General features: G+C 36.2%; 2 protein-coding genes across 5 annotated transcripts; one reads left to right on the top strand and one right to left on the bottom strand.

Annotated features, from left to right (window-relative positions):
- Positions 1-515: 515 nt before the first annotated feature.
- On the top strand, positions 516-5,646 carry LOC113712191 (stromal 70 kDa heat shock-related protein, chloroplastic). The gene is made up of 8 exons (XM_027235504.2): positions 516-1,218; positions 2,481-2,733; positions 3,490-3,569; positions 3,654-3,796; positions 3,874-3,972; positions 4,146-4,335; positions 4,451-4,849; positions 4,997-5,646. The coding sequence occupies exons 1-8, from the start codon at positions 685-687 to the stop codon at positions 5,399-5,401; spliced, it is 2,103 nt and encodes a 700-aa protein (XP_027091305.1). The 5' UTR covers positions 516-684; the 3' UTR covers positions 5,402-5,646.
- Positions 5,647-9,854: 4,208 nt separating this feature from the next.
- LOC113712546 (uncharacterized) lies at positions 9,855-20,575 on the bottom strand. Of its 4 annotated transcripts, none has more exons than XM_072067618.1 (10): positions 20,376-20,575; positions 18,888-19,021; positions 17,635-17,779; positions 17,404-17,531; positions 16,359-16,430; positions 14,601-14,727; positions 14,395-14,519; positions 14,095-14,136; positions 11,969-12,181; positions 9,855-10,190 (listed from the first exon to the last, which is right to left on the bottom strand). In XM_072067618.1, the coding sequence occupies exons 1-10, from the start codon at positions 20,530-20,532 to the stop codon at positions 10,122-10,124; spliced, it is 1,212 nt and encodes a 403-aa protein (XP_071923719.1). In that variant the 5' UTR covers positions 20,533-20,575; the 3' UTR covers positions 9,855-10,121. The 4 variants fall into 4 exon arrangements, with proteins under 4 accessions (XP_071923719.1, XP_071923721.1, XP_071923720.1 ...); XM_072067620.1 differs by having other exon boundaries at positions 18,888-19,017; positions 20,376-20,514; XM_072067619.1 differs by having other exon boundaries at positions 20,347-20,512.
- Between the last annotated feature and the right edge of the window lie 1,184 nt (positions 20,576-21,759).

Here is a 21,759-nt window from a genome sequence, read left to right as displayed (position 1 = left end):
AAGGGGTGCTTGGTGCGCCCATGTGGATTCGAGATGGTTCAGTCTTTAGTCTCTTGAGTTTCCCGTTGACACATTTAGGGCCACCCCTTCCTTCAGGGTAGAAGGTAGGAGCACACGAGTATTAACTATGGTATAAACTAGGGTAGAAGCCCTTGATCCGTTCCAAACCACTGCTCAACTGAGTGTGTAGTAGATTTGTGTTTGGATTGCATTTTCCGTCATTTTTCATGGAAAAATTACTGTAGCGATTTGATATATGTGAGGGAAAAAGATGATAGGAAAATGTGATCACGAAAAACGATAATATTTTTCAACGAAAACAAGTAATTCAAACAAGGCATAATAGCTTGCTAGAACCAGAACCTCCTCGACCTTCCCCTTTGTCCTATTGGCCCACTCCACTGGATAACAAACACAGTCCAAAAATCTGAGATCGTACGGCTAATACTTCCTCCCTTAACCATTCAGAATCCAACGACGTCCATCCCTTCTAGAATTTCCGAGACCCCGTCTTCTATCTCCTACGTCACTCTCGTCTCACCTCTTCCTTACCTACTAAATAAACCCTTTTCCTCTCTTGGTGTATACTTTATCCAGAGCCAATCTGTTCCCTCGATTTTGCTCAAATTATTCACCAATAAAGTTTATCTTTTGGCCCAAAAATCAGCCTGAAAGTTGATAAAAATGGCGTCTTCATCAGCAGCAGCAGCAACCCAATTTCAGAACCCATTTTTGCATTATAAAACTCCATTTTTAGGCAATAAATTGAGCCCAAATGGCAGTAGAATTTCTTTCTGTAATTTTAAGCCAAGAAGCAGTAATAATGGCAGAAAACCTCAGTTCTACAGGCCTTTGAGGGTAGTGAATGAAAAGGTTGTTGGGATTGATTTGGGGACAACGAATTCAGCAGTGGCTGCCATGGAAGGAGGGAAGCCTACTATAGTTAGTAATGCTGAAGGGCAAAGAACGACGCCTTCTGTGGTGGCCTATACCAAAAACGGGGATAGATTGGTTGGGCAGATTGCAAAAAGGCAGGCTGTGGTGAATCCTGAAAACACGTTTTTCTCTGTGAAGAGGTTTGTTGGAAGGAAGATGTCTGAGGTGGATGAAGAATCTAAGCAGGTTTCGTATAAAGTTGTGAGAGATGAGAATGGGAATGTTAAACTTGAGTGCCCTGCTATTGGTAAAAGGTTTGCCCCTGAAGAGATTTCTGCACAGGTTAGTAAATTAGTTCATAAGTTTTGTCAGTTTTAGTGTTCTTTCAGATGTAATAATGTCACATGATACTAATCCTACGATGTTGAAGCCATTGAGGTTGAATTTTTTAATTATGTACTTTTTCGATTTGAGTTTTATGGTATTTGATTCATTTTACCCGTCAATTGAGCTGAATATGCATCTGTTAACTTGAGATGGATTGGAGAGTTAACTGTTGTATTTTCTGTAGCGAATGTCAAATAAATCAGACGACCAGTTTCTTGGTTCGCCTTGTTACTTCTTGTCTATATGCAGAGGGTGTGGAGGCCAATTGTACATTTGTCCACCTCGGCACCGTCTTGGGATTAAGGGTGAGCCCTTTAAACCCTGTTGGTGTACCTTGGGGGGCTCCCTAGGATTCGAACCCAAGACCTTAAGGTCTTTAAGAACCCAAGACCTTAAAGACCTTAAGGTCTTGGGTTCGAATCTTGGGGAGGCCCCCAAGGTACACCAACAGGGTTTAAAGGGCTCACCCTTAATCCCAAGACGGTGCCGAGGTGGACAAATCCACAATTGGCCTCCACACAGGGTATGCATGTTGACATGTCTAATTACAAGTTTTCTTCCACTTATGTCTAAGATTAAAAGAGTACAGGTATATTGCTTGCAGCTTTTGGAGATTATTGTCGAAGGTCAAGGACTTTATTATCTTAAGTTTAAAAGAATGCAGCTTGATTGCAACTTTTAGAGTTTATTTTGATGATTTAATTGTCTAGGAAATTTAAGAAAGTGTAATTTTGGTACGCCATTTATCTTCTATGTGGTAGTGGTATTTGGAACTCATGGACTTTTTGCTTCCAATCAATTTTTCACTTTTGCCTTTAGTACAAGCACTGTTAGATTGACTTGGTATTGTGAATGGGGAGAGAGGAAGAATAGGCAAGAATCCGTCTGATGTATGTCAAAATTCAAATTCAAGATAGGATGTCTTTTAAGATGAGAATAAACAATAACAAAAGGTTTCCTCCTTTCTTGCTGTCTCATTTTTGGTTATGTTGTCCTGTTATTTTTTAACTAGGATATCTCATTCTTCATCGGTTGATGTTTAACCTTTTATGAGAAAGAAATGTTTTTGGTGGTTTTTTATCTGGTGTGTTTGTGGTAGATGGTTAAGGCTTGCATCATTATGTGTATGACGACTTTTTCATTAATTGTACATTAACCACACTGGACGATAATCTTTAGCTAATATAATGCACTGAAATGTTTTTTTTTCCTTTCAGGTATTGAGGAAACTAGTTGATGATGCATCAAAGTTCTTAAATGATAAAGTAACCAAGGCAGTGATTACTGTCCCAGCATATTTTAATGACTCACAAAGAACTGCAACCAAAGATGCTGGTCGGATTGCTGGTTTGGATGTCCTCAGGATCATCAATGAGCCAACTGCTGCATCGTTGGCTTATGGATTTGAGAAGAAGAATAATGAAACCATTCTGGTATTTGACCTTGGAGGTGGTACATTTGATGTGTCAGGTATGGATAATTGTTGATCCTCTTCCCTGTTTGTTGTGTTAGTATTATTTTGTTATTCAGGAACACATTTGGTAGTCCTTATTAGTTTCTCTAGAGTCATTTCGGCAAAAATGTTATTCTTATTCATTGTTAAATTCATGCCATACAAATAAATATTTCAGATAGCTAGATTGGCATGTCCTGGTGATATTACTGTCAGCTTTTGATGTCATTTAAAGCTTATGCTGCTGGCAGTCTTCGTCGCCATTCTGTGTTCTTCATCTCTTTGGTCGCTAAGGAAGAATTACCAAATTTAGTCTCTGCTGTATTCTTTGCATCTCCCAGTATCATATCAATTGAAGGCAGGTTGAGCACTGGTTATGACTTGGTAATGCTGCATAGTGTGTAGAAAATGTGGTTACAAGTTCTGAGTAATATCGTGCATATGAAAAAACAAGGGAAAAATACAATCTTGGGATGGAATCTTCAGTAATCCATGATGGGTATTAAAAATGCTCCAAGATGTTCAACCATTCCTTCTAATATTCTTCCTGAGAAGCAACAATTTTGTGAAATGTATCTTTGGAGGAGAATTTAAGATATCTGTCATGATTGATATGTTTTTCTTGTTTTGTAGCCTTGCATCAGTATCATTTTGTATAAGATTTGAGATAAGTAGTATTTCTATTTAAAGAGAGATTAGATTTTAGGAACATTTTTGGTTGTGTTAACCCTAATATCGTCTTTTTGGAATAAATCTTGGACTTTTGTTTGCAGTTCTTGAGGTGGGAGATGGAGTGTTTGAAGTCCTTTCAACCTCAGGTGATACACATTTAGGTGGTGATGACTTTGACAAGGTATACAACGACCTAATTAGTCTTTTAATGAGTTTCTTATTGGAGATTCTCATTATTGATAAGTATATCTGTGGATTTGCACAGCGAGTCGTAGATTGGCTTGCTGAGGACTTTAAGAGGAATGAAGGAATAGATCTTCTGAAAGATAAACAAGCTCTTCAACGTCTAACAGAGACAGCTGAGAAGGCAAAAATAGAATTGTCTTCTTTGACCCAAACTAATATTAGGTAATTATAAATAGCATTTATTGTTTACTTGCTTGTATGTCCTCTGTCCAGTTTGACTTAGTGAGCTTTTTTTGCAGTCTGCCTTTTATTACTGCTACTGCAGATGGTCCAAAACATATTGAAACGACACTTACAAGGGCCAAATTTGAAGAATTATGCTCAGATTTACTAGACCGGTAGGTATTTATTCAAATTGGTAGTTTCAGTAGTATCATTTGTCTTACTCGTGTGGATAGTTAAATGTTCAGGTTTTTAATCGAATCAGGTTTTTAATTGAATTGATTCGACTGCTATCTTATTGCTGTTGAAAATTTTGGTATTCCCCTGATGATTGCGAATACCTTCATAGGCTAAAGACACCTGTTCAGACTTCCTTAAGGGATGCGAAGCTTTCCTTCAATGATATCGATGAAGTAATTCTTGTTGGTGGGTCAACAAGAATACCTGCTGTCCAGGACCTTGTCAGAAAGCTGACTAGCAAGGAGCCTAATGTTACTGTGAACCCTGATGAAGTTGTTGCTCTTGGAGCTGCAGTACAGGTTTGTTTTTCATTTGAATTGCCATACTTTGTTTTCCCTTTGTATCTGGTACTTATTTTTGCCATGCACATGAAGTCTTACTGAGCCATGCATTTAATTTTCTGAATGGTTTTAGGCTGGGGTCTTAGCTGGAGATGTTAGTGACATTGTTCTCCTGGATGTGACTCCATTGTCTCTTGGCCTTGAAACCTTGGGTGGTGTAATGACTAAAATCATCCCCAGGAATACAACCTTACCAACTTCCAAGTCAGAGGTCTTCTCTACAGCAGCAGATGGACAGACAAGCGTCGAAATTAATGTGTTGCAAGGCGAAAGAGAGTTTGTGAGAGACAATAAATCTCTTGGAAGCTTTCGTTTAGATGGTATCCCACCAGCTCCTCGTGGTGTTCCCCAAATCGAGGTCAAATTTGATATTGATGCCAATGGTATCTTATCTGTTACTGCTGTTGACAAGGGTACTGGAAAGAAGCAAGACATAACTATTACTGGTGCCAGCACTTTACCCAAAGATGAGGTACGTATCTTATATCCTATGTCAGACGTCATGGTTGTTCTGGTGTTGAAAAGTCATATCTTGTTTGGATTCTGAGCCTTGAAGAGTTCATTGTTCTGCAATGGTTCCAAAATCACTGATTTGTTTCTGGTGCCTTGTAAACATTAGGTGGATAAGATGGTTCAGGAGGCTGAAAAGTTTTCAAAGGAGGACAAGGAGAAGAGGGAAGCAATTGACACCAAGAACCAAGCAGACTCCATCATCTACCAAACTGAAAAGCAGCTGAAGGAATTAGGAGAAAAAGTCCCTGCTGCCGTCAAAGAGAAGGTGGAGGCTAAATTGACAGAGCTAAAGGATGCAGTATCTGGTGGCTCGACCCAAGCCATTAAGGATGCCATGGCTGCACTAAACCAGGAAGTGATGCAACTCGGACAATCTTTGTATGGCCAGCCGGGCGCTCCAGGAGATGGACCTACACCTGGTACTGATGCTGGAGCATCTGGTTCAACAGGTAAATCATCTGGTGGAGATGATGGTGATGTTATTGATGCAGACTTCAGCGAGAGCAAATGAAGAAAAGTAAGAAATGGCTGATGTTTTGTGAACTGAGTGTGAATTTTTGATAGTAGGGGTATGTATATCAGGTAAAACTGCTCAGCTGGTGGTTAAACTGTTCCAGATACTATAGCCATCCAGAATTTTTTTATGTTTCCTGGATTTGAGGCCATATCCACTTAGTAAGAGGGGGGATTGTAGTTGTATATAGTACATTGAGCTTGATTACGGTGCATGGTTCTTCAACGAGTTTTTCTTCTCAATTGCGCCATTGTTTCGTCACAAAATTGGAATCAGAGTCTTCGAGCGGATTTTGGACACGAGTCTTGCGTGTGAAAAGGATTGTTTCTGGATAAATCGTCTAGCTTTATATTTTTCCCTTCGCTGTGTACATAGAACCCTATGCGAGAGTTAGGCTTATCATGTGGTTTTCACGGAAATTGAATATTCTTTTCTTTTGGCGAAGTGGAAATCTCTCTTGCTGTTTGCATTTGCTTCCTGAGTTGAAGAGATTGGCCTCTATAACCTCCACCGCTGATTACTTCTGGTTGACATTAATAATGGCATGTGTACTACAGGCATGAAGCCTGGAGGCTCTAAACCGTGAAAGCATTTTTTTTGGCATTTTCCAAATTACAATTATTAACGCCGAGAACCGTAAAGTTGGAAACAAGGCATCAAATTTCCTCGATCTTTAACCCCAATAATCATGAAGTTGGGAAAAGGGAATGGATCATGACAAGAACTCATGATTGCCAGAAAAGTAATCTTGGAACCTCTTCTTACATGCTTCCAAATCTCTAATGAAGTACCGAAACATCATCACTCAACTTCTGTGGTTCTGTTGAGTTGCTAAAGATTTGCAAAGACTAGCTAATTTTATGTTATACAGATGGTGATTTTGCAGGAATATGTCATCAATTGCGGGAAGTAACATGCAAAGACGAATTCTTAATCGCAGAAAATCTGGTTTTGCTGGGGAAGATAAAATCCTAGGAACTGCTGCAGCCCACAGGGGCCAGAAACTAAAATTTTTGTGGTGAACAAGTTTTCGCCAAAATCAATAAGCAATGGTCTGTTAGAATTCATCAGAACATTTGAATATGTATACCGGTCCAGCGAAAGTGCTTGCAAAAGATGAAAGTAACAGGATTTGCTGCAGGTGCCAGAAAGTGGAGGATTTTTTTTATCAAATCATGTGTATCTTGCTTTTCTTTCCCAAAATGAGAGTAAATTCTCACTGCTTGAATCCCTTTACCCCTCCCCTAATCAAAAGAATACCACCGAAAACAATCAAAGTTCAACAATAGAGAACACAAAATAGTCTTTTTTGACATTAGATTTCTCTGGAAGAACTCAACTAAAATCCAAATATTCCTTGTGGCAAGTTCTGGAGAACAAGCATGCTTTTCATGTGTTTGGAATCTCAAGTACATTACATAAACTAGAATCGAAATATTCGTTTACACGCTCTGAAAAACTTGCCTCTTTTCTTGATGGATCTTGTCTTCACTGCAGTCAGAGTTACATTTTCATCATCTTCATCCTGTTCTGTTGGATCCCATTGGTGGTGAATTCTAGAGTAGCCTTCGGTGACCGAGGATGATCTCCTCATAGAAAGTACCCTCCTCACTGCATTTGGGAGTGATGCAGTTTCTTTCTCACACATGAAATAGTTCTGAGAAGAAGCTGAGGAGACCGAACATTTTCGGCTCAAAATGACTCCAAATACCTCTCCAGCAGAGTCCCCATGATGATCTTCCTGAGTTAGGTCATGGATATCAACGTTGGTAAGTTCTGGTATGTTCTTGTTCTGGTCTATTCTGGATTCTTGAGGTTCAGGCTTGTGACCATAAATAGATTTTGGTGCTTTGAGTGGTAAAGAAAGATCAGAAAAATCTATGGATTTTGATCTTCCTGGGCTGTCTTCTTTCATTCTTGAGTATCTACTCATTTTCCTTTCTTCTGCTTACAACTCACAAGTAGCGAATAGTGATAGAGACTCAATTTTTCTATGAAAGAAGCTTCAGAGGACTTAGAAGGCGAAACTAAAACGTTGGAAAAGAGAAGAAGAGAAGAGAAACTCTCTTTACAATTAGTATTTTACATTTGGTAGTAAAGAGTATTTGAGTTTTGCTTCCATTTTATTCCACTTTTGGTAGGAAAATATGGGGATTTTTTTTTTTTTTAAAAAAAAAAAAGATCTTTTCCTTTCTCTCACTTAAAAACTTCCAAACAAGCTATTATTATATCTTTTTCCCCTAATCCTATCTTTGACATTATGTTTTCTTTCTTTCCATCCAAACACGCCATGCCTAAAGGTAGAGTCAAAGGGAAAAAGACTAAACATGTGTCATGCAACAGCTAATTTCAACTATGCCTAAATTGACTCTTGATTCTTACTTGATCACCAAATAAGACAGATAATCTTATAAGCGTTTACTAGAAAAAGGCAAAAAGAAGAAAGAAGAAAGGATGACCAGTGCTAAATGCTTGAGCTGGATCTAAGGCACAGGAAACAGACACTTCCCACTGAATTTGAGGTCCAATGAAAAGAGGGGTTATCAAAGTCAGGTAAAAATGCCAGAAATGGTAGTTGGAATTACTTTGAAAATGTGGAAAACCATACCTCATATTGTCAAAGATTTCAGCATCAAGACATAGTTAAATATGGGTTGATGGGGAAATCTTCTTGACTCCATCCATGACAACTATGGTGTGAAATGGCACTGCAATACACACCATGGCTTTGTCTTTTTCCTCCAACTTGCCTTTGGTAAGCCTGTTGAAACATTTTCCCTTTCATGTTTGTGCATGTCTGCCTGTTTAACGTGTTTGTCCGGCAATTGGCCATGTGAACTGTCTGCTTCCATGAAGTGACAAAACATTATATTGCCACTTCCATCCAAGTTCCAATACCAGGTTCTTCTGTCATTTTCCATAATGGCCGGTGGTGTCAAGCGTTGTTTTTGCCTAACAGCCTTCTTAAGGGAGTATTCACCATGCAGTTTCTAGATTGAAAATTGGATTAAAATAGTCAAGGCGTATAAGATTCGGGAATTTTGGTATGTGAAACTAATCTATTGATTGATAATTAGGTATCACTAGATCCCCTTAAATACGTAATTGAGTGTCTCGTGAAAATTTTTGTAAACCATTAGTATTCTGTCCTGGTATCATCAACGGAAAGGAGTTTAGGAGGCCAGTCTTGAAGGTTAGTACCATTTTATCATCAAACAGAACTTAATAGAAGTATTCAAAGAAGGTGACAAGAATAAATATCTCCCAAGGCACAAGTCTTTTGGGTTTAGTTTGTTAAGAACAAAATTCACAAGCATGATGACACTAAAGATGTAGAAGAAAATAGAATTGATTACATTTGGATTTAGGGTGCGTCTGATAAAATTGAAATTTGAAAACTGAAATCTAAAATTTGAAAATTCATTAAACTATTAAATTATTAAATACTAAATCTGACATATTTGAGTGTATATCACATTAAAGCCCTGTTTTATATTCCAATTCAGCACTTAAACTTAATGAATTCAAATTTTAATATGTTCAGATGCATTTGATAACCAAAAATTGAATCTCTGAATTAATTTTTTTTGTCAAAAGAATATCTGAATTAATTAAGTGGCACTAAATTTCACTTAGCACTGAATATGATATACACTCAAATATGTTTCAATTTTCAAAATTTCATTTTATCAACGTACCCTAAGTGATAAGTGAATAACTTACCACTTATTTTTTAAAGCAAGTTTTGCCTAAGAAATTCAGTATCATGTAATTAATTCAGATGCTCAATTTTTTTTTATTATTATCAAACGTGTTTGAATATATTAAGAATTGAATCCATTAAATTTTAATACTGCATTGGATTATCAAACATGGCATTAGCCTGTTTATGTAAAAGAGAATCCAATGCCTATGGAAATAATTTACAAGAAATAGTTTAGCCCGTGAGCATGACTTGACGTATGTTGTCAAATATGAATAAACAACAGTGGGGATATTATTCTTTGTAGTTTGTTTTTTCAGAAGACTGCCAATTTGGCCTTTGAAATAGTGGCTATGTGTTCAAGAACTTCAAAATTGTGTCTCCAGAATTCAATTTTAACCTTTGGCTAGATGTGACTTTCAGTTAGCAAAAAGGGAAAAAAAAAAAAGAGAGAGAGAAAATTCAAAATCTAGCCTGCTAGGCAGAAAAGATTTTATACTGACATCTAAAACAATTTATAGAGCGTACCAGAACAAGTCCTCATGAAGTTTTCCACAAATGCAACTAAAGCATCCCCCCTTAGTTTTCAAAATTCCATTACTCTTCTCTCATCTTTCATATCTATTTTATCTCCTGAAATGGAAACTAATGTTGGTAGAAGATATATCACTAGTTTGAAGACCATTTCATAGAGAATAGAAACCATCACAATTATGTTGGGGGTGATTATAATAAAAGACGACAATCTTTCCAGTAACAGTAAATTTTCAATAAATGTCAATGTACTGCAAATTTGCACACAGTAGATCTGCCACTGTAACATGAGTGAGTCAAGGGATATCGCTACAATATTAACGCATCACAAGTTCAGGAATATCTTGCAACCAAATTTCCTTGGCATTTTTTGCTGAATCATGCGCAACTCCATTTCTAGTTCTTATATGTTACAGCATACAGCCAAATGGTTGCTGGCAGAACAATATGTGTAAATCAGGTAAAGAATCCTGAGTTAAATCAGTTGACAATCTCAATCCCTGTCAAAGGTTTTCCAGCATGGACTTGAAGGGCAACATCTCCAACAACCTGAAAAAATTGAATAAGAGTATTCAAATGTTAGCATCCAAGAGGTATGAATGACTTTGAATCAGAAAAGTAGCAATATGTTTCTGGCACAGGGGCACCAATTACTTGGGGCCTTTCTTCCTGCAATGAAAAAGTATTTTTAAATGTGTCTAATCCGATTTTAGAATTTGGTATCTTGTTTAAGGCCATTTAAGCTTTGAGGAGCATTTCAACTTGATGCAACTTTATGTCAAGGACCTCCAACCCCTGCTACTATTACTCTCTACCTAAGTTACTCGGACTTGGCTACAGGTTCCCACTGACATGGCTACTCTACTGCAGAGTGAAGGGTCGGACATGTTACGGCAGGACAAAGTGAAGGGTCTAAGTAACATAGCTCTCTACAATGAAAGCATAAATAACATCAATTCATCTATCTAAAGCTTCAACAGGTTCATTGTGCTGATTCTTCAGTGCAACTCCATAAGGCATGTCAATAGTCATTTCTAGTTGTATATGGTGGGTAGACTGTAACTCGAGTCATGTTGAGGCCATCACGACTGGAACTTCTAGAAAATTAGTTTCAGTGCACAATGGTGCACATCATGAATGAAATTCCAATGGCTTTCTTACAAATTCCCTAGAGAAAAGGATGACTCAGTACACAAATGACAGTCAAAAGTACCTGCATCAATATAGAATTTTGTTCACAACAAAATGGAAAAACAAGGTTCTATTTTAGTTTTAAATAGTAAAATAATTGAAAATAATCACAACGTGCTTAACACAACATAGACTTGTCAATGAGTTTGAAGGGATTTGACAAACAATCCAACTAGACAAGGTAGATGGTTTCTAGACCAACTAAAGAACAAATGGATTAGTAACCTTTAAGTCGATCAGATGCTTGAATGATGAAATATGGAACTGTCATCATGAATGATATTTGGATGGATAGCACCAGAGCCTAAATTGCCAACAGGACAAGCTAATCTAAACAAATTCACAATGTAAGACCTCTAGTAATTAAGAGTCCCATGGAGACCTAAGCACTCCTAGTGGAGCACTTACTGGACCTCACCACCAGAGCAAGTACCAACAGCAAAAGTAATTGTGTTATATCAAGGTTTTATTATCTATCTATTATCTCATGGAATTGTAGTGAAGCATGTATTTGTTGCAAATTTGCATTTAGGCTAGTGATTGAATACTTCAGTGTAAGGGGCCACCTAGACTCCATTTTTGTTTCTATGTGCAGCAAGTGGCATGTTCAATTCCAGGCACAATGTAATCCAAATCTTGGTATTTGGTGTCAATGTATTTCCAGCAAGGTCTAAAAATTTGATCACTTTTCCTACACAGACTATATTTCCGTCACAATTTGCTTTCATTTAGGATAACAATGTTAAGATAACTAGGATTTGCATCTACAATTCTCAGCAATGCAATACAACCTCCAAGAAAGTGCCAGTCCATTGACAATCTTTCCAGTTCACCACACTACCACAATCCACCATTTAAAGCTTAGAATACCCAATCCTATAAGCTTGTCAACCCTCCAACGTTTTCACCAACACCACATACACTAGGACTACCTGAATCTTACAGTCCTCATTCACTACTAATTGGAACTTGATTAAATCCAGTTAGGCAAATACATACGATCATGTGATTGTCTGTGTATGAGCTACAGTAAAAACAAATATATGAATGTTTGAACAACTAATGTAACTTGAGGGCTTAAGTAAATTAGGACAGTATTTCCAGCTATGATGTAGAGAATTTAAGTATGTCCATACCTTGGCCATGTATCTGTAAGAATATTCTGTAACCCCAGCAACATGAGGTGTAATAATGACATTAGGGAAGTTTAAGATAGCATCATCAGGATCAAAAGGTTCAGTCCAAGCAACATCAATTCCTAATCCTCCCAAGTGGCCTGATTCAAGATGATGAAGAACAGCATTATAGTCCAAGAGGCCTCCTCTAGCTATATTAACCAACAAAGCACCCTGAAACCCATAATAATGCAAAAACAGTCCAACATATTATTTGAAAAGTTGCTTTAATCATGAATGCTTTTCTTATCAATGCAACATCAAAATACTAGTAAAAAAGCACAAAGAGATTATTGAAGATATAATGGGAAAATAAACACAAAACATTATATGATTCGACCATAAATAAGAAGAAATTAGTGATAAAGAAATAAATAATTGAAACTTAATGGTGTTGTTAAAGGTACGCTTAAGTTTGTCTCTTCCCTCTCTACAAGAGACATGCATCCAAGCACACAAGCACAAGCATGCAAACAAAATGCGGTCACTTCCATATCAGACATATAGCTTTGCTACATAATCAACCTCTGTTAAATTTTTTGGGGTTAATTACACTTTTCCCCTTGAACTTGGGCTCTTGTAACACTTTGCCCCCTTAAACTTCAAATATATACACTTTACCCCTCATGGTTAACTTTTTGACAGGGTTCAGATAAAGTTATATTTTTCATGACCAAAATACCCTTGGCTAATTCTCAAACACACATAATAATTGTAACATAATAAACACCTATTTCTTGAGTAGTTGCTAAATGCATTTAAACACAATTACACTATGCATTTTGACCTTTTAGATCTAAAATGAATTAGATAAATCTATAAAAAGAAGTCTAAACAACTCAATGTGTTTATCTCAATGCCAAAAGCAATACTTATTTTAAATGAAATAAAATTAATTAGTGCATTTGGAATGAAGATTATTTGATAATGTTTTTTCATTGTAGCACTTTTTAATGTGTTTTTTATCAGATAAAAATATGACTAACCCCTCCCACTTGGGATGGGGGGTGAACCTCTACACTCTGTTGTTAACCCCTCCCACTTAAAAACTATTAAGTGAATCTTCAAAGCCTAACCATGTTGGTGTCAAAAAAGAAAGGTTATATAGGTCATTTTGGCATGAAAACTAGCTCCAAGCATCCACTTTAAACGGAAGGCTGACACACGAATTTGTAAAAACATGAGGCTTATGATGCACGGGGCTCTCAGATGGTTAGACAGCTATTTATAAGTTTCACTCGCAGGAAGAGAATTTGTCCTTTACCCAATTTCAAAGCCGATAAAGATCCATTTTGATTTTTTCTTTCAGTGAAATTTAGAAGGTCATAATTAGTTAAATGTATGATGTTATATCATGTTTTAAACCAGACAAGTTTCCTGTGCGTATCAAATTATATACTGTAGACAACAATGGTTTTGACCAATATCATGGCAAATCACTTTCCTCAAAATTTTGGAATACTTTTTACATGGTTGGGAAGTTAGGGATCAAAATATTTCTCATGATGAATCCTCGTCAGTTACCTAGATCATCACTGGAAAATCTAAAAGATATTGAAGTGGATTCTGAAACCAAAAATGATTGGTGTTCATAAACTACCAGACAACTAATTATCTGATAAAAAATCATTACTGCATATAGATATTAACAACTATCGCTAAAAAAGGGCACCCAACAGAAGAATATTGGGAAATGCCACATTAGATTTTATTCAAAATGTACATTTCCTGAATTTATTCTTCGATTAATGATTTTACACTTCATAATTGCAGTCCAGCCATCTTAGTAGCAATAAGGACATTGACCTAGATACAATACATGCCAGGTTCAAACTCCATACCCAAAATTGTACTAAAAAAATTGGGAAAAAACAGGTTTCTTTGTAACTAGAACTCATCACAATGGTTTAACATGACAACTATATATTGACTCGTCTAAAAACTCACAATTTTAATATATTTCCATGTAAAAGTTTAGTTGGAAATTCAATGTGAAAGGCTTTTATAACCTTCATTTCACAGACTTAATTAAAACCCAAGTATAGTGATATGCATGCATCAAGAATAGTCATGTTGAGGGAACCAACCTTTTTCATTGAAGAGATGAAACCCTCATTCACAATGCCAGCCTGGAAGCAAAATTGGGAAATTAAAAGATCAAAATTCATAGTTTGACAAATAAGACAATGTAGCAACACCATGATGGGATAACTTTGAATCAGTTGTGAATTTTGAGCTAACAAATGGAAGTGCACAACATAAGTCCTGTTTATTCTGTTGGTAAGTTATTGCCCATCTCATAGATTATGTTATGAACCAATATATAACTAAAATTTCGTCAGAAGCAAGTATATAGGAAACATCAATGCAACACAGAGAGGCCTAACCGTTTCTGCATTCATTACTAAGCAACAGACCACTATGTCAGCTTTACTCGCAAAATCGATGATATGTTCATGAGTTCCCTTCTCATCAACTAGATCATCTTCAGTGCCATTTTCAGCGCAGAATGCTGTAAATATATGATAAGACATTGAAAACAACATTCACAAAAAGATGTCAGCAAGCAAGTTTTCATACACAGGCTTCATACCTTCAGTTTTGCATGACTTGTCTAAGTATGGCGCCCAACTGCGCTTGGTAGCAATTATCTTCACACCGAATGGACGCAAACGCTGTGCTAACTTAATCCCAATATTTCCAAATCCCATAATGAATACCTACAGGAATTATGCACCACAAGTTCACAAACAGCAGCAATAGCAAAATGATGAAACACTAAAAAGGTCTCCAACTAAGATATTAACCACAGTTTACCAAGATGCAAGTCCAATTTTAATGGCAATTTGCATTATGACTAGGTAGACATATTCATTCTGTTAATGCAATGAAGTAGATAGACATTAGCCGAGATTGGGCTTACCCATCATGCAAATCATAAATGGTAACGAGCTTGACATTGTTCATTAACTATAATTCAAACTAGTAGCTAGCTACAAGAATGTCAAGTTTGGTTAAAATAAAATATGCCCTCCGCTTGAAAATTGCTTGACATTTTGGAAATTATAGACACCACAATTAGGAGATTAACCATCCCCAACAATTCCATTTTCAGTGAGCATTTTACCCATAAATACTATTAACATAAAAAACAAATACATTTATACAATAGGTGTTATTCTTGCAAACTTCACTTGTCAAGATGTTGTATGTCCTTCATACTTCCCTACCATTTCATGCAGCAGTTCCTTGGCAACAAATATGACCATACAGGTCAGCTGATTTAAAGTCCTAAGCAATCTTAACACCCTTCCCCTTTATAGCATTGCATGTTGCCATTACTCCGAGGTTGTTAGCATCATGCTCAGTCCTTCTCCTGGACATACTCATGCATCTCCAGATCCTCTCTTCCTTTCCCTAAGGTTCACTTTGAAGATCTTAAACTGCAAATTGTCGTATATTTTCGCAAAAATCTTTAAAAAATTTACACTATTCAGCATCCACAATAACATGTCAGAGTATTTAGCATTCAATTTGTTAAGTGGGAGTTCCTTTTTAACACAACATACTTAAACTTAGTTTTCAGTTTCTGTCAACTTGAGTAATTGACTAATTGAACCTTGAATACAACTACCAAATGAAGATAGGCTGAACCAAACAAACATTCCCTATATTAACCTCCTTTAAACTGTCGATTCAGTTCTTGTACCCAATTTCTTCCTGCTAAGATGATTAACTCAGCTAATAAGAATCACATCTCAAGTTGGAAGCAAAGTAGGCCTTAAAACGGTCAGATGTTGACAAAATATTTCAATAAGGTGAAGTTGTTTCGTATATGCCAGTTTCAGCAAAGAATACCACTCTGAGACCTAAAAGCACCCATATACATGAGCTCACAACTTTCAGTTCATTTGCACTTGTACATAAGTGATAAGTCCATACTAGATGAAATTACTTATCCAGAAAGTTATCTATCCTACTATATACAGTACCATAGCAAATAGGAAGATGCAAAAACTAACTCCTTTTCTGTTTCATTCTAACTGTTCACATTTCATTATTAGTTTATTGAAAAGATTCTTCTTTTTCACTGAATCGAATTTCCTTTTCATGACATCCCATAAGACAAAAATTATAGGAGATATGTTTAGTAGTAGATTAGTAGCTTGTCATGCCATGTTTTCCCTTTTTCCCCTCTATGGGTCCCAATGCACCTCAGGTTGGGTGCCACTCTAAATATGGAGTTCAATTTCAAAGTAGGGTGTAATGCCATGCAAGATAAAATTAGCATAAGGAAAGATGGCACAAAAAGAAAGGGAGTATTCATTCTGAAAGGAACTCAGAAACTCACTGTTTTCCCCAGAAAGGTGTCACCAACTGGCACTCCAAGTTTTCTCTGCTTCACTGCAATTTGCATTTCATTCTGAAATAATAGCATCATGCTTAAGCACAAAATTTACCTATTTCTGGACCACCAAGTAAGTGGCTACATGTACACCTTAGACTATATGTTGATACTCATACTCTTAATTAGGTGACATACAACAAACCCCCCTCTCACTCTCTGCTTCCAAGAAAACACTGACTACACGTTAAAATTGTGGAGATATTATGGATGCGGATGATAAAGGATAAATAAGCAATTGTAGTGATGCCCTTCCCCCTACACCTAACCCCATCTCACTCCATGACAAGGAAGAAAAAGTGAAAATAGACTTCCAAAAAAAAAAGGCAACTTTAAGCATACAGACCACCTTGATCACATTACAAGTACATGTACGTAACCACCGTAGAAAAAGAGTACAAAGACAGAACTGCAGATGTAAAAAAGCTGTGAACAGAGATACTTGGAAGCCTAAATGATTTCAAATAAGTCAATCAGTTTGACAATAGATCCTTCATATGCTAAAGTAAAAAGTCATGACAGGCTTTAATTACTTGTGCCTCTTTAAGAAGAAATAGGTCGTAGGCAAGGCTCTAGACTCCCAAATACCAGTCAGAAAAAGTTATAATTTATGTATCATAATGGTGTTTCATCATCAAGGTACATGTTTAAATAAGATGAAAACCCCATCTATGGAGCCAGGTCAGGCATATAAACTTCTTCCAGACAGGTCAAAAGCATAAGCAGAGGTAACAACGAAAGTGAGCAATTCATGAGGTTTCTAAGAGTTCATCATGATTGTAAGTCAGATCATCCTACTTCCCCCAGTGAAAATGATTCATCTCCAAAGTAGATTTGCAACTCCTATATCAAAAGCCCAACGCAAGTAATCATCATTTTCCAATCACCTAACAGAAATTCTGTAGCATTAGCTAAATAGAAATACTTGCTTAATGTCTATTCTATGTTGCTAGGTAAATCATACAGTACAGAAGGGCTGAAAGCAACCAACTTGCTTACGAAGAAGACCCAATATCAGATATATAGCCATTTCAGCACATGATACTGCATTTCCTGTTGCACCACTTGGAATTCTGGCAATCTTTATCCCATGCTTTGATGCAGCACCAATGTCAACACCTTTATGCAACCAAAAAAAAAACCACTAAATTAGACATAGCATCGGGGGAAGATTGACATAGACAAGAAAGTTCACAAGCTTCATGTAAGTGTAAAAGAACACCTTCCAAGCCAACCCCATACTGCATAATGAGCTTCATCCTCTTTGCACGAGAAATCAGCTCTGAGTTCAGTCGCATGCTTTTTACTACACAAAGATGATAGTTTCCAATAACATCAGGCACACTGTCAAATGGAACATCATCAACCTGCAATAAAAAGGATAAAAAAGCTTAACAAAGCATTTATATGGATGTAAGTCTACAACTGTCACTCAACTATCCAAAAAAGTGTCAGAGAAGCATCAACAGACCAGAAAGAGAAGAGAAAACTTAATTGTGCAACTATTAATCAAAACTTGGAAAGCCAATTGGTATTTCTTCAATTTTGAAAAGACAAAGCAAAAGTGAAAGCATCACGATGAACTTGAATTTAGACAATAGCACAGTAAAAAGTGAGGGAAAAAAAAAGAATATTGAATCAGGCTAAGAGGGTAAAAACTGTACGAGTGTAGTTGCTAAAAACTGTATGAGGGAATAATAGAAAAGTATAAACACTCCCCTACATGCATATACATATCTTGAATCTCAATATACTTATTAGTTCTTAATTGCAGTTCTGATATGTCCCCAGTTATGTGATAATTTTCATTCTCTTAATCCTATCTCTCTGCCACTTTCAGAACTCAGTTGAAATCCTTTTCCATACCAGTTACCAGCTAACTCTCCTCACAGTACCTATACCAAATCATTTACAGTTTTTCTTCTATAATTATGTTCCAAATGCTCTTGAATCATTTTTCCTTGCTTATTTGGATGCATCTTGAACATGTTAGAACTAGCAGAGCTTTATGCACTGTACCACATTTCACTATAATATTTTAAGCTACAAAGCTGACCACTTTTCAAGCAAAGGTGCAATTTGGCTTTTGCAAGGGGGCATAGGTGAGTGCCTTATTCGCCCAAAGCACATGATTTTTCTAGTATGATAGGCATGTAACACATGGGGACTAACTGCATTTAATCAAACTTCCCATTTTAAACATGTCAAGCTTAGAGGTTAGTATAAGTAACAATATTAGATTATTTGCATAACTCTTAGATCTTCTCCATATCTCATAAACCCAGGTTCATATTTTTGGCAAAACTTTGTTCAGATGACTATACTTGACAATTTGTACAACTCATGCAGTAGAAATTTGTACATTATTTCCAAATACAAATAGATTTATGTTACTTGGTTCTGAAAGTATGAGAAGTGACTAGCTTTAGGACATACAATCATATACATAATTATGGAAGTTACAAAGTTAATTACCTTTACAAATGGATAGTCCTGCAGATATTCTCTTGTATAATCATGAGATGCTGGAAAGTGAGGCCCACAAAAAAGAACACGTGTAATTTGATCACTTCCATTGTCCATTTTTTGGCCTTCCCCACTATTCCTGCCTTCATAAGCTTAAATGTCAAACAGCATACCATATGTACCTTCAAAGCACAACTTTATCCTAACATGTTCTTTTGTTGTTCAATTCTAATAAACAGAAAAATACATTATACATTTGCATATATCGAGACAAATTGCAGCATGATTAGAATGTAATATTTTTAATTCATCACCTACTGTCAAATTGCAATCATACTGTTTCTTGTCATCATTTTTGGAACCTATAAACCTCCTCCTGTGTTACATCTCAAAACTCTTTCGTTCGATTCTAACTCACAGCATTACCTTCTGATTTTAACTAATCAAAGAAAGAATGCATTGGCTATGCAGAGAAAGCAACACAATGCTTATTTTACTGCTGCTCAACAGTTCTCTATCGAGAAAAGATACCAAAGATGTGATCTAACATTCAGGAGAATAAGAATACCTAAGGTGGTATAAGCTAGCAGTGAAACAAAACCATTCCCAAGATTTTCTGTTTGGGTAGGCTACCCTTTTTCTTTTAGTGTAGAGACTAATTCGGATCATTATACAAAGTTCAACAATTCATCTACGGCAACAGAAAATAAAAATACAGAGTACAAGATAATGGCAAATGCCTCCATGAAACCTCAAATGCATCTGCCATTACCTGTTGGCACTTATTCCACGTTTAATTGCACCCTTGTGCTGTTTAACTTTGGAAAGGGAGAGCCTAACATGGGAAAGCAGAATAAAAAGCATAACTTTAATGCAGTAAGTCACAGTCTTAATCTTCCTCATTGTTCTGGCATGGACACTAGCCAAATGTAAGTGAAAATGAAGATAAAAATTATAACCATGTACCGTCTAGCCCGTGATAAACAACATATTCAATCATAAAATGGCTTTGAAGGCCAGGAAACGTAGTGGTGCGATACCACCACCATAACAAAAGAAATCAACAGAAACAACACCCAAATGGAGGATGCTTCAAAGTAGTCAAAATTTGATGAATCTCTAGTGTTAAATGTTCTAGATGGCAAGTTGGCAACCACCAGTCACAAGAACTTCAACAGATGCCACCGCTGCTTAGTTTGCATATTCCAACTAGTTGCAGTTCACTCTTAGCATGTTAAGTCTTAATCATACATTCTCAAGATCCCAATATTACTGTTATAATGAAAAGGGTCAATAAAGTTACGCTTTCTGATGCCAACATTTCCACCCCAACACCCATGTTTCACAAATTTATGAATTCCCAATAGGAAATATTTTCTCAAATAACACCCAGATTTGTAATCTCTAATCAAGGGAGAAGTGATAATTAGAGACAACAATCATAACATGACCGAGGGAGTTTAATTACCTGGGAAATTGGGATTCTTGTTTGATTACCTGGGATTGTTGAGGTGAAGAAGTGGCAATGCAGAGCGTGATGACTGCTGGGACTTTGACTCCACCTACCGCTGCTTCTACTAACTAAACCTACCGCTTCTAATGATTTCGTAACTGTTACTAGGAAAAGAGATGTGGAGCTTCCGGCTCGATGCATGACGGAGGGAGGAAATGGGAATTTGGCAGTGTGTCAACGTCTCACCCTGGAAAAACGTAGAATAAGATGATTGACCAAAACGGCATCCTACAGCCGCTTGGATGATTTTTTATTTTTTTTTTTGAGTTTGTTTCAAATTTTACTATAGTTTACTGTAGAATTTTTTGTAAGAACCTTTTTTTTAGTTTGTTTAAAATTTTACTGAGTGTGTTTGGATTGAAAAGATTTGAAATAAAATAATTTGCTTCACAAATTTTAATTATCTTTTTATCTCACATACATCACATCACAAAAAGTGTTATAGTAATTGTCTCAAATAAATCATCCCATTGTATTTTGCTGTAGAATTTTTATAAAATTTTTTTAAATTTATTTAAAATTTTACTGTAATTTACTGTAGAATTTTTATAAAAAACTTTTGTATAAGAAGTCTCAGGGCAATAAGTGTTATTGCTTCTAGCACTAAGACAGTTTAATTACTCTAATTTCTTTTTTTGTCAAATAATTATTCTAATTTCTAACTCTTAATTTAAAACCTAAGTGAGACAAGTTTATTCCTATTACATCTTAGCTAAAATTTTCATTTTCTAAAATTTTGGAATATGAGAATATGAAATATTAGACATTATTGTTATAGAAGGATTTGTGATTTTGCTTCTTGCTAAATGTAGTGCATATTTGTTGTCATTGAATTTACATTCAGTGTTTTGGTACACACACATAGGATGAGAGCGTTCTTACTACATGAGAATGTTATAAAAGGATTTGCCTATAGGGTTAAAATTGTGTTATTTTGTCTGGAGTTTTTTCTCTTAACTAAGAACAATCTTCTCTTTGCAGACTTAAGTTTGGCAACTAAGTCGAAGCACATTAAATTTTGTATATCACTTCTATTTTTGGTGTTATGGATAGTTTCATTAAATTTGGGGCAAAGTGTACCATCAATCATCAAACTTTTTAAAATCTCATCTAATTCACTGTACTTCTTTTCATGTCAATGAAGCCACAGAACTCATGAAATATTTCATTTTGATCATTGAAATGCTTCATTTTTATCATTTTGTCTAAAAAAATCAGTTAAGCGACATGGAATTTGCACCATATAATGTGTGCATGATATCTATATAACACTTTTTGGCATTTCACCTAATGATATCTAAGTCTCTTCATGTCTTCTCCAGGTGATTTCCTTCCTTTTTCATGTTTTCTGATTTTTTTTTCCAATAA

The sequence above is a fragment of the Coffea arabica genome, chromosome 10e, assembly GCF_036785885.1.
Source record: "Coffea arabica cultivar ET-39 chromosome 10e, Coffea Arabica ET-39 HiFi, whole genome shotgun sequence".
NCBI lineage: Eukaryota > Viridiplantae > Streptophyta > Magnoliopsida > Gentianales > Rubiaceae > Coffea > Coffea arabica.
Note: the sequence above shows the minus strand (reverse complement) of the source record. Positions and strands in the feature narration are given on the sequence as shown.

Coding starts and splice junctions, on each gene's coding strand:
- LOC113712191 (XM_027235504.2), top strand. CDS start 685: ATGGCGTCTTCATCAGCAGCAGCAGCAACCCAATTTCAGAACCCATTT. Junction 1,219..2,480: donor CTGAAGAGATTTCTGCACAG/GTTAGTAAATTA, acceptor TTTTCCTTTCAG/GTATTGAGGAAACTAGTTGA. Junction 4,850..4,996: donor GCACTTTACCCAAAGATGAG/GTACGTATCTTA, acceptor TGTAAACATTAG/GTGGATAAGATGGTTCAGGA.
- LOC113712546 (XM_072067618.1), bottom strand. CDS start 20,532: ATGCATCGAGCCGGAAGCTCCACATCTCTTTTCCTAGTAACAGTTACG. Junction 17,780..18,887: donor AGGACTATCCATTTGTAAAG/GTAATTAACTTT, acceptor TTTTTATTGCAG/GTTGATGATGTTCCATTTGA. Junction 17,532..17,634: donor GTATGGGGTTGGCTTGGAAG/GTGTTCTTTTAC, acceptor GGTTGCATAAAG/GTGTTGACATTGGTGCTGCA.